The sequence below is a fragment of the Myotis nattereri genome (genome assembly GCF_964212035.1).
Source record: "Myotis nattereri genome assembly, chromosome: 5".
NCBI lineage: Eukaryota > Metazoa > Chordata > Mammalia > Chiroptera > Vespertilionidae > Myotis > Myotis nattereri.
The window spans coordinates 28081823-28094784 of record NC_138080.1 but is presented as its reverse complement, the minus strand read 5'-3'; the positions used below and the strand labels follow the sequence as shown (position 1 = coordinate 28094784).

Sequence of the window (12962 nt, the reverse complement as noted above, 5' to 3'; positions counted from 1 at the left end):
GGATTTATGGAACCAGCTCCACTCCCGAGCTGATGGGTTTTGGGCCATGGTTCCCTCCCAGCACTGAGGGATCCCAGACCCTAATTGCACACCCCACACCTGCTTCACACTAGGTCCCGGGACCCAAGCTTCACTGGGCGCAGGCAGCATCCATCCTTCCCATTCAGGACCCAGAGGTCCGAGGTACTCAGCCCCGCTCCGGGACCCACGGAGTCAGATACTCAGCTCCTCTCTTGGACCCAAGTATCCAGGTCCCCAGCTCCCCTCCTCAATCCAGATATCCCAGACATGTTTAGCAGAAACCATCACTTTATTCCTGGTTTGACTCCATGTTCACCAATTTGCCCTGGAACCAGGACAGACTACTACGAGCCAAACTGGAGTCCATAGTAGTTTCAGGCTGCATCTGGAGAGCATCTTCTGACCCAGACCCCCAGTCTGCTTTTCCTGAAAAAAACTTCCCTGTGGCCTGAGCCTGGGGGGCTCTTTGGGGCCAGGGGACATTGAATCCTCTGCCCATTTCTGCCCAGGGTGTGTGGCTTAGCTCATTGTCTATACACCCAGGGTCTTCTTCATGGCTTCACACACCACATAGCTGATGCCACCAGCCGGCGGCACCTTCAGTAATGTGGGGGTCATACCTCGGTATAGCCCTGGCCAGCCCTGCTGGGCCAGGATCCGCTGGAAGACTCCACACATGGTGGGGTTCGAACCCGCCACAGTGTCTGCAGGGACAGGAACAAGCTCAGCGTCTCAGAGATAAGCTGGCCTCCCGGGGCGGGAGTGTGTGTGTGTGTGTGTGGTGGTGGGGGTGGTGGTGGGGGGGTGCTGGAATGTTAGGGGATGAGGAGTGGAGCCAGGGACAGAGGTTCGGGGGGTCAGTTGGAAAGAAGACTTGTAGAGAAAATCAATTGGTTTGGGAGAGCAATTCGGGCAGGAATTTTCAGATTTCCCTTTTGGGAACATCTTTAAAAACATTCAAGCCTATTTGGGAGGTAACTTCTAAGATCTAGAGATTTTGGGGAGTGTGCTCAGGAATAGTTTGGGGACATTTTCAAGGTGAAGGGGGTTGGCTAAGGACCCACTTGGATGTTTGGGGTTGTTTGAGAGTCCATTTGAGGGAGTCACATTTGGGGAGTTTCCAGGGTTGTGGGGGAGTGGTTATGAATTTTGGGACATCTAAGGGTCAGATTTGGCAAATTTAGGAACCATTTTGCCTTTTGGAGCCAATTGAGGACTGGATCTGACTTGGAGAAGTTAGGAGGTCATTTGGGGGATATTATGTCTTGAGGTCAGAATGGGGGCCTTGGTCATATTTCGGGGGGGTTGTGATAATCATTTGGAAGATGGATGTTCATTTTAGTGATCTGTAGTATTAATTTGAGGGCTGGGATCAGATTTGGAGATGAGTGTAAAGTCTTGGTGGCTTAGGGGGTCAGTGAAGTTGGCCAAGATCAGATGTGGGAGTTTGGGGATGAGAAATTCAGAGGGTTGGTGGAGGGCCAAGCGGGGAGAGCCATACACGGTGGCCACTAGGGCCAGGCTGACCTTGAGCCTGCATCCTGGTGCGCACCAAAGTCAGTGGGTAACTGGCCATCTGACCACAGGTTGTGGACAGCGTCACTGACAACAGACTGACCAGGCCACTAGGGTCCGCCATGTCTCTGCCTGACTTCAGCCAGAAGTCTCTGAGTATCTGCAAGAGAAAGGGGGACAGGAGGAAGCTTGCTAGGGCCTGGGTTCACCCCTGCTACCCCCTCTGAGGGACCCATACCTCACAGACAGCCAGGTCGGTACAGGCATAAGGGATGATGCCGAGCATGTTGGGCAGGTAGCCACGGTAAAGGGCGCGGGTGCCCTCCTGCTCCAGGATCTGCTTGGCACAATCTAGCAACCCCTTGTATTGGCCTGTTCGGCGCAGGGTCAGTCGTGTCTTCAGCACCTGGGGAGGGTGAGGAATAAGGCAGCTCATTTGATTTAATCCTCTCAGTGACCTCAGCAGTGGCCATTGTCCCCATCTACAAATGAGGAAACTGCTCAGGAATGTGCAAAGCTAGGTGTCAAATCCAGAGCTCCCTTGGCTCTGTGTCCCATTCCTTGGCCTGTGTTTGCTCTCAACCCTGGGTTCAGAAGTTCAAGTGCTGACAGAGGCCAAGAGGGGAAGGGAAGTGACATGAGCCAAGTGGGGTATGTGGCAGCTTGCATTTAGCACCAGCCAAACATAGCGCCATGGGAGTGCAGGCTCCATCCAGGTGGCCAGATCTGCCAATTTTCTGAAAGAGCCAGAAATAGGAATTTTTATGAAATGCTCCAACATCAAAATATTGGCAACTCTACAATTTCGCAAAAAAAACACACAAAACACAGTGTGGTAGGCAAAATTCTAAGGTGGTCCTCAAGATTCGTGCTTCCCCTGTGTACTCCCCCACCTTGAATGTGGGCTAGACCTGTGAACTCAATGAGATGGCACTCCCCTGATCATGTTACATGGTAATGACAAAGGTAACGGGATTTTGCAGATGTAATAAAGGCCTCTAAGCAGTTGACTTTAAATGAATCAGGAGAAATTGTCCTGGATGGGCCTGACCTAATCAGGCAAGTCCTTTAAAGAGGTCTATTACCAGAGGTAGAAGTAGAAAAACTGGAAGCATCAGAGACACTCTCTGTTGGTCTGAAACAGCAAACTGTTACAGAGAGGACCACATGGTTGGCTTCTAGGAGCCGAAGACATCAGTCCTACAACCTTAAGCAACTGAATCCTGCCAACAACCAGGAAGCTTGGCAGAAGGGCCTCAGATGAGTTCGTTGGTAGCCAGCTGACACCTTGATTTCCACCAGATAAAACCCTGCACAGATCACCTCACTAGCCAGTGCCCAGGCATGAACCACAGAATCAATGAAATCTTTAAAAATCTGTAATTTTGCCCTAGCCAGTTTGGCTCAGTGGATAGAGCATCGGCCTGCAGACTGAAGGGTCCCAGGTTCAATTCTGGCCAAGGGAATGTACCTTGCTTGTGGGCACGTCTCCAGTAATGGGTGTGCAGAAGGCAGCTGGTCGATGTTTCTCTCTCATTGATGTTTCTAACTTTCTATCCCTTTCCCTTCCTCTCTGTAAAAAATCAATAAAATATATTTAAAATAAAAATAAAAATCTGTAATTTTAGCCATGGATGGTGTGATTCAGTGGTTAGAGTGTCCACCCTCGCACCAAAGGGTCACAGATTTGATTCTCAGTCAAGTGCATATACCTGGGTCGCAGGTTTGATCCCCATTCCTGGTTAGGGCACATGTGGGAGGCAGACAACCAATCAATATGTCTCTCTCACACTGATGCTTCTCTCTCTCTCTTTTTCTCTCCCTCCCTTCCACTCTCTCTAAAAATCAGTGGAAAAATATCCTGGGGTAAGGATTATTTTAAGCTAATTTAGTCTGTGGTAATTTGTTACACAGCCAGTGAAAACGAATACACTTTGAAAAAAACTTAACCAGATGAGGGCAAGAATTATATATATATTTAAATCTTCATTATTGAAAGTATTACTTATATCCCCCTTTTTCCCCCTTGACCCCTTCTAGCCTGCCCGCCCTCTGCCCCAGACCTTCAAAACTCTATTGTCTGTGTCCATGGGTTATGCATAAATGCATACAAGTTCTTTAGTTGATCTCTTTCCTCCCACTCAACCACCCCTACCTTCCCTCTGGGATTTGACAGCCTGTTCCATGTTTCTATCTCTCTGGATCTATTTTGTTCAACAGTTTGTTTTGTTCATTATAAGTGAGATCATGTAATACTTGTCTTTCTCTGACTGGCTTATTTCTCTTAGCATAATATTCTCCAGGTCCATCTATGCTGTCTCAAAAGGTAAGAGATCCTTTTTTTTTTTTTTTTTTACTGCTGCATAGTATTCCATGGTGTAAATGTAAATGTACCACAGCTTTTTTTATCCACTCATCTATTGATGTTTCCAGATCTTAGCTATTGTAAATCGTAGTGCTATGAACATAGAGGTGCATACATTCTTTCTGATTGGTATTTTGGTTTCTTGGAATATATTCCTAGAAGTGGGATCCCTGGGTCAAATGGCAGTTCCATATTTAATTGTTTGAGGAAAAACCATACTGTTTTCCATAATGGCTGCACCAGTCTGCATTCCCACCAGCAATGTGCTAGGGTTCCCTTTTCTCCACACCCTCTCCAGCACTTGTCATTGATTGATGGTAGCCATTCTAACAGGTGTGAGGTGATACCTCATTGTCATTTTAATGTTCATCTCTCTGATGATCAGTGACTTTGAGCATTTTTTCCTATGTCTCTTGCCTATCGGTATGTTCGCTTTGGAGAAGTCTCTATTTAGGTCCTTTGTCCATTTTTTCCTTGGATTGTTTGTCTTCCTTTTGTTAAGTTCTATGAGTTCCTTATATTTTGGAAATTAACCCTTTATCAAATGTATCATTGGCAAACATGCTCTCCCATTCAGTGGGCTCCCTTTTTATTTTGTTGATGGTTTCTTTTGCTGTGCAGAAGCTTTTTATTCTGATGTGGTCCCATTTGTTTATTTTATCCTTAGTTTCCTTTGCCCTAGGTCACAGTGATGGCGAACCTATGACACGTGTATCAGAGGTGACACGAGAACTCATTTTTTTGGTTGATTTTTCTTTGTTAAGTGGCATTTAAATATATAAAATAAATATCAAAAATATAAATCTTTGTTTTACTATGGTTGCAAATATCAAAACATTTCTATATGTGACATGGCACCAGAGTTAAGTTAGAGTTTTTCAAAATGCTGACACACCGAGCTCAAAAGGTTCGCCATCACTGCCCTAGGACAGTGGTCAGCAAACTCATTAGTCAACAGAGCCAAATATCAACAGTACAACGATTGAAATGTCTTTTGAGAGCCAAATTTTTAAAACTTAAACTATATAGGTAGGTACATTGTTATTAACTTAATTAGGGTACTCCTAAGCTGGCCTTTGCTAAAAACATCCTCAATCTGATTGAGGTACGTTCACTGAGGTCGACCCCTTCCAACTCTCCCATCCACACTCGTCTTGTATACTTGTTTCATCTATCTCCTTTCCGAAAACTGACTTCTGCGCATGGGCCACGAAGTTTCAATCACACTGTACATGCGCACCTGCACATGGTATTTTGTGGAAGAGCCACACTCAAGGGGCCAAAGAGCCGACCACTGCCCTAGGACATGTATCCACAAACATATTGCTACAAGAGAAGTCTGAGATTTTTCTGCCTATGGCAGGGGTGGGCAACCCCTGACACGCGTGCCAAACATGGCACGCCAGTAACTTTTGCTGGCACTCGAAACCCTCTCTTATAATCTTCCATTTACAATTTTTGTGAACATTTGAGTGACTTAAATGTTAAATTACAAGGAACTGGCAAGACACTTGATGTTATGTTCGGTTATATAAAGGCTTTTGAAAAGAAACTGGAAGTCTTTAAGAGGGATGTGGATGGTGAGAGATTTAGATATTTCCCAAACCTCAAGAGGCACATCAAAGACCTCCCAAAAGATGACAGAACAGACTGTCAAAGCCTTCAAAAGCTGTTTTTAAACATCATCGAGTCAACTATTGAGCAGTTCTTCTCAAGATTTGCGAAATTCAGAGAACTGGAAGAGACAGCAAAATTCATGAGGTTTCCAGACAGCATGAAACTGGAGGAACTAAACTTACAAATGTTTTCATGGATAGATAGACATGGCTGACTTTGAAATGCAGTTGATTGAATTTCAGAGTAGCTCAATTTGGAAGCAGAAATTTATTGACCTTAGAGTTGACTTGGAAAACATTGAAAAAAAGCGATTAGAGACAGGAGTACCAGAGAGAAGTGTCAAAAACAAACTATTGAGGACTTGGAATGCCATTCCAGAAATTTTTTTCTGTTTAAAAAACTTCGCAACCACATCACTCTCCATGTTTTCATCCACATACACTTGTGAGTCATTTTTCTCAGTGATGAATTTTGTTAAGTCTCATAAGAGGAGTAGCCTGACGGATGAAAGTAGCAGCTCCTGCATATCTCTGAAGGTCACAAAATATAAACCTGATGTAAAAATCTCTGTCATCAGTGATGCAGCAGCAAAAGTCCCACTGATAATATCAAACGGAGTCATAAAGTTTTTTGTCGGACTATCAGTGTACATGTATACATTAAAAAATAAATGTATTTTTCATCATCATATACTGTGTATTTGTCGCTCGAATGAATTTTATTATTTCTTCAAGGTTCTTCACATATGTACACACATTAAGAGATATCAAGTAGGCATAACATGTTCTCAAAAAATTAGGGTTGGCACGCAGAAGAATTTTGAGTCAGAGATTTTGCTGGTTTTGGCACGCACTCACAAAAAGGTTGCCCACCCCAGGCCTATGGTTTCTTCTAGAATTTTTATGGTTTCACAACTTACATTTAAGTCTTTTATCCATTTAGAGTTTATTCTTGTGTATGGTGTAAGTTGGTGGTCTAGTTTTTCTTTTCCTTTTTTTGCATGTATTTGTCCAATTTTCCCAGCACCATTTATTGAAGAGACTGTCTTGACTCCATTTTATGCTGTTGCCTCCTTTGTCAAATATTAATTGAGCACAATGGCTTGGATCAATTTCTGGGATGTCTGTTCTATTCCATTGATCTATATGCTTGTTCTTGTGCCAGTACCAGCCTATTTTTGATTACAGTGGATTTGTAGTATAACTTGATATCTGGTGTTGTGATCAGACTTTCTGAAGATTGCTGCAGCCATTTGGGGTCTTTTTTGGTTCCATATAAATTTTTGGAGTATTTGTTCTGTCTCCTCATTTTGGCTATCCGTTTGGGTTTGTGACTATGTATTAGGTAGATCCTCTATGTCTCTCAATCTCTAGTGCAGGACAGTGTCAAATGCTGTTTCTGTCTAATTAGATCAGGCAAAGACTCAAAGCCTCCAGAGACCACCTCTGCCTACAGACTGATAGGATTCTGACTTGAATTGCCCCAGGCAATCATCCTCTGGTGTGGCAAGAGTGTTTTTCAACAGGATGGAGCAGTTGCTCCTGCCTGAAGGCTAATTGTTATTTTTAGTTGCTTAAGTGGCTTCAGGGCAAAGAGTTTTTCAATAGGGTGGGTCAACTGTCTTCCCCCAAGGCAAAGCAAATGTCTGTGTGGGAAAGATGTCCTCTGCTGTGCGAGCGAATGACTCAGTCCAGGAAACCAGGGATGTCTGCCTACTGAGCTGTATCCCCAGGGTACCCAACCCTGGCTTCTGTTCACACAGCTCCAGTCCACTCCACCCTCCCTCTGCCAGATCACAAGGTGGGTGGCTCCACAGGGAATTTTGTGTGTTGGCCCTTTAAGCGGGTGCCTGAATTTTCAGCTGTCTCTTCCTGGCAGATAGCAACCCTGTTGCTTTTCACAGCCAGATATTATGTGGGTGCCCTTCTCAGTTGTGGTGCTCTCTGCTGGGGGGCCCAGCTTGGGGATTAAATCCCAGAGTTTTCAGTGGCAACAGCTAAGATATCTCTCTGGAACTTCAGCTGCTTCCTGTGGGTGCCCAGCCAGCCCTTTTGCATCTCTGCCTCTCCTACCAGTCTCTATGTGGTCTCCACTTTGGGTCCTCTAGTATCAGGGTTCTCTCTGTGAGTCTTTTGTTGATTATTCAGGAAGTTTTCCCTGTATTATAGTTGTAATTCCAGTTTGTTCCTGGGAGCATATCTGTGCAGCATTCACTTACTCTGCTGCCATTTTTTAATCTCTGGAGTATTTGTTCTAGATCTGTGAAATATGCCGCTGGTAATTTAATAGGGATTGCATTGAATCTGTAGATTTCTTTGGGTAGTATTGACATTTTTTTTTCTTTTTTTTTTTTTTAAATATATTTTATTGATTTTTCACAGAGAGGAAGGGAGAGAGATAGAGAGTTAGAAACATCGATGAGAGAGAAACATCGATCAGCTGCCTCCTGCACATCTCCCACTGGGGATGTGCCCGCAACCCAGGTACATGCCCTTGACCGGAATCGAACCTGGGACCTTTCAGTCCGCAGACCGACGCTCTATCCACTGAGCCAAACCGGTTTTGGCAGTATTGACATTTTAATGATGTTAATTCTACCAATCCATGGACATGGTATATTCTTCCACTGGTTTATATCTTCTTCTATCTCTTTTTCCATTGTCCTGTAGTTTTCCAAGTACAAGTCTTTTACCTCCTTGGTTAAGTTTATTCCTAAGTATCTTAATTTTTTTTTGTTGCAGTAGTAAGTGGGATTGTTTGTTTTCTCTTTCTGAGAATTCATTATTGGTGTATGAAAATGCCATTGATTTCTGGGTGTAAGAATTATATTTAAAATAAATTTAAAGACTATTAAAGAACTAATGAATATGTTCCTGGATACATAGACTCAACATCATATAAATAATAGCAATCTCTAACTTGTTTATGAATTGAACACCATCCAAGTTAAAAACAAACAAAAACAATAGTTGATTCTGTCTTTTGAGCTGGACAAATTGCATCTAATTTTATATAGAAAAATCAACAGAGAATAATAGCCTGAAAAACTGATGAAGGAGAGAAGAATGGAGAATGAGAAGACATAAAACTGTATAGACAGTAAAATGATCAGTGCTTGCCAGGGATTCAGGGAAGGAGGTAGGGTGAATAGGTAGAGTAGCTTTTTAGGGCAGTGAAACTATTCTGTATGATACTGTAATGGTGGACACACATCATTATACATTTGTCAAAACATATAGAATGTTCAACACCAAGAGTGAACCCTAATGTCCTATGGACTTTAGTTTAAAATAATGTATCCATATGACTCATCAATTGTAACAAATGTCCCGCCCAAATGCAAAATGTGAATAATAGTAGAAACTTTGTATTTGTGGGGAGAAGTATATGAGAACTCTCTGTACTTTTTGCTCAAATTTTCTGTCAACCTAAAATTGCTTTACAAAATAAAGTCTATTCATTAAAAAAAAGTAAAAGATATTGGTGCATGAATAGACACCAGAGCAACAAGAGGAGAAAGGCCAGAAATAAACCCAAATATATACAGGAATTTTGTAAATTAAAAAGGTGTCATCTCTGATCACTGGGGAAGAAAGGATGAGACTCATTCAATAAATAGTGTTGAGGTGACCAGGTAGCCATCTGGAATAAAAGTCTGATATGAGCCTGGCTGATGTGGCTCAGTGGTTGAGCATGTACCTATGAACTAGGAGGTCACAGTTCAATTCCCGATTGGAGCACATGCCCAGGTTTTGTGCTCCATCCTCAATAGGAAGCATGCAGGAGACAGCCAATCAATGATTCTTATCATAGATATATCTGTCTTTCTCCCTCTCCTTTCCTCTCTGAAATCAATAAAAAAAATATTTTTAAAAGTGTGATACTGGGAGTGGGAGGGTGGGGGGAAGGAATGGCTTATAACATGTTTGTGCCTGAAGAGAATTATATTGAATGAAGAAAATGTCTGTAAATATTTACTTAAAAGGCTAACTTAATGGATAGGAAATGATTAATACCTTAGTATCAATATTTGGGCTGGATGAAAATTGATTGTTGCTGAAGAAAAAATTTGAATAAGATCAGCAAGTATAAAAAACTAAAAAAACAAAAGTTTTTTGTCATCCTAAAAAAAATAAATAAAAAATAAATAAAAGTCTGATACGTATCTTACATGAAGAAAAAGAAGGAAAAGTGGAGAGGGACAGGGGAGGAGGAAGTAGTTGGAGCGGGCAACTAATTTTCATCTTTTGTGGGTCAGCTATTCTCTTACCTCCATGGGGTTGATGAGCGTCTGGGAGGTGGCCACAGCCAGGGAGCCAGCAAGGAGACGTTCCTGAAAGGATGGGGACCCATGCCCTTCACAGAAATAATTCTTACACTAGGACAGGAGAGAGGAGCAAGAGCGAGTAACTAACTGTCTTTCTACCTGAAACCCATGTGGAGAGAGAGGACTGGAGGGTGAACGTCTTGGATAGTGATCTGAGTTTTGGGGAAGTGGTGAGGACTTAAGGGTGGGGCTGGGGAAAGCAGACCATCCCCCACCTGTTCAAAGACGGAGAACTTGATGGCGTACTCAGGGGCTATCTTGAGTATGTTGATACCATTGCCCCGCCATAGGGAATGGAAGCCCCCCTCTTGGGCCATGCTTCGTAGCCCCCCCAGTAGATTCATGAAGTTCGTCTTGGAGGAGTAGACCTGGCGGTAGAGAGGTCCCTGGACCTGTGAGAAGTCCTTCACCCTATTTTCATCCCCATCCCATCTTGGAACTCAAGCCCATCCTGTCCCCAGCCACACAACCCCTCCCATATCCCCATTCCTTCTCCAGCTCCTTCCCTGGCTGGTCCTAGAATTCTCTCACCAATGCAGACCCAAACCCCACACTGAGCCACATTTCCACCCCATCCACCTTCCTCTCCTCTCGAGTCCTACTTTGTCTTCAAAGACTCTCATCCTCAATCCCTGATTACAACCCCTACCCTGTCCCCGGTACCATTTTCTCAACTCCTTCCCCAAGTCAACTCCATAGATAGGAGGTGATGGGAGGTGCTCCAGGTCGTTGTTACTCACATGCCCAAACACAATCCATCAGTTTCACATTCACATCAGCTCCTTCGTCATCCCAATTCAAACCCCTTCTCCATTTCCATTCAACCATCCCACCGGCCTACCTGCTTCCAGTTCACCCTCCCACCCCCATCTGGAACTCCATCAGCTCCATTTTTGTCCGTCCCGACCCCAATGTCTTCAGCGTCATGCACTCCCCCATTCCCCCCCCCCGCCCCCCCCCCCCCCCCCCCGCCGCGCACCTGCATGTACACCTTGGCACGGTCCAGGAGGGCTGTGCCAGTGTGAGACACTGCCCCAGCCGTGGCTCCTGAGAGCAGAAACTTCCACCAGGCTCCCATGTTATCCACTTCCAGGACATCCATGGGCACCATCAACTGCTCTCCTGTGTCAAGAACCAGCAGGGCAGACCCAGCTGCTGCCCATACTCAGCCAGGCTGGAACCAGACACATCTCCAGAACCCCCTCCTGGCGAAAGGCCCACCCTGGTCCTCACGGCTTCAAGATGAAATTCTAGGTCTGCTTGGAGGGAAGTGGGCCATGTAGAGGGGTGGGCAGTGGGGCTTTCTCCCCGCAATGTTCTGGCTGGAGATTCTGAGTGACCTGTATCTCACCTGCTGTGATATGAGGTGCTCCAGGTCGTTTTTACTCACATGCCCAAACACATATCCATACACGTGAGTACAGCCTGGGTTCCAGAAGACAGGTGGGGGTGGGGGCGGGGGTTGAGGAGGGGGCGAAGCTTTGGTGAACAAGGCCTTGACCCTCTTAAATAGGGTCTGGGTCCTTGAGCAAGGGTTCTGGGCTTCCTCAGGTTTCACTACCATGGCAGCTAGAGAGTCAGGACATTGAGGTTCAGATGCCTGGCAAGAGATTTGCCTACCAGCAATCATGTGGGAGGTTGTAAATTTGCCTAGTAAATTTGGGTCCCGGGGATAATGAGGTCACAGAGGCCCTTGTGACCTAGCTGGATATGGTGGACAGACTGAGGGTCTCCCCTCACTCTGCTCATCCCTCTAAACCTGTGATTGTGTTATGTTACATGAGAGGGGGGAGGGTGTTATGTTTGCAAATGGAATTTAGGTTACTAACCAACTGATAGGGGGCTGGACAGGTAATTCTGCATCAACCAAATGGGCCCAAGGTACTCTTGTGAGTCCTTAAACAGGGAAGAGGGAGCCAGAACAGTTGGTGTTGGAGTTATACATTGTGAGCAAGACCTCAAGGCCATCGCTGGCTTTGAGGATGGAGGGAGGGCCACCGGCCATGGAATGCAGGCGACCTTTAGAAGCTGGAAAATGCGGAGCCAGCCCTGACGATAGCTTAATTTTAGCCCAGAGAGATCCATGTCATGTTTCTGACCTCCAATATAATTCATTGGTGTTGTTTTAAGCCACCAGGTTTGGCATCATTTGTTACAGCAGCCATAGGAAACTACTACAGGGTTTCATTGTCATGGCAACAGGAGATGAAAGTGAGAGAGAAGGGGACAGCTCTGGAGTTTGGGGGAGAGAGACACAGTTGATCCCCCCAAAAGACAGGAATAGGTTTGGAGTCAGGAAGACCTGAGTTTTGACTCTCACCTCTACACTTCTTGCTGTGTGACTTTGGAGTCCCCGCCTTACTTCTCTGAGCTTCAGTTTCCCCATCTGGAAATGGGAAGTAATGATAAACTCTACCATATAGTGTTGTCAGTAGGATCCAACAAGAGTCTTCACTGAGGGCATCTCCGTCCTCCCCCAAAACACCCTTTATTTTGTAGGTGGGGAAGCTGAGGCTTAGAAGGAGAAGCTTGTCTGGTGTCACACTGCATGTCAGTTGCAGAGCCTCCTAAATCCCAGCCATCGTGTCATGGGATATAAGAATGCAGACACGAAAATGGACGTTAACTGGTCCAATTAAATAAACTTAAAAATGCGGACACTCTATGCAAGCATGGTGGTAGTAACGCTGGCAATGCTAATTCCTTGTTGAAAGCTGTGTATATTGCATAACAATTTTTCTGGTGGCATGACTCCGAGATAGCAATATCCTTTGACCCACTCCTGGGAATTGATGCTGAGGACATAGTTCAAAGGAAGTAAAAATACAAAAGTTAGCAAGGTTTGATCCCTTATTTGAGTATGTGGAAAATCGTATCTGTGGATGTGCGTATGTATCAGTGAGCTACTGCGACGTAATGAATTACCGCCCCCCCCCCCGCAACCCCCCCCCCCCAGCAGCTTAAAATGCAAACAAGATAATAGCCGCAGTTCACTTATAACCTAATCCTGGAAGTGATATACCGTCAATTCCGCTGTATTCTCTGGCCCAAACAAACTCACCTTGGTACAATGAGAGAAGGGATTATACAAGAATGCAAACGCTAGAGGCAGAAGTC

The 12962-nt window shown here is 44.8% G+C and overlaps 1 protein-coding gene across 1 annotated transcript; it reads right to left on the bottom strand.

Moving 5' to 3' along the window:
* Positions 1–535: 535 nt before the first annotated feature.
* Positions 536–11409, bottom strand: SLC25A41 (solute carrier family 25 member 41; the record flags this gene model as incomplete). Its single annotated transcript, XM_081090691.1, has 7 exons — positions 536–725; positions 1549–1696; positions 1775–1942; positions 9789–9896; positions 10061–10213; positions 10825–10980; positions 11197–11409. The coding sequence occupies 7 exons, from the start codon at positions 11407–11409 to the stop codon at positions 553–555; spliced, it is 1119 nt and encodes a 372-aa protein (XP_080946817.1). The 3' UTR covers positions 536–552.
* Between the last annotated feature and the right edge of the window lie 1553 nt (positions 11410–12962).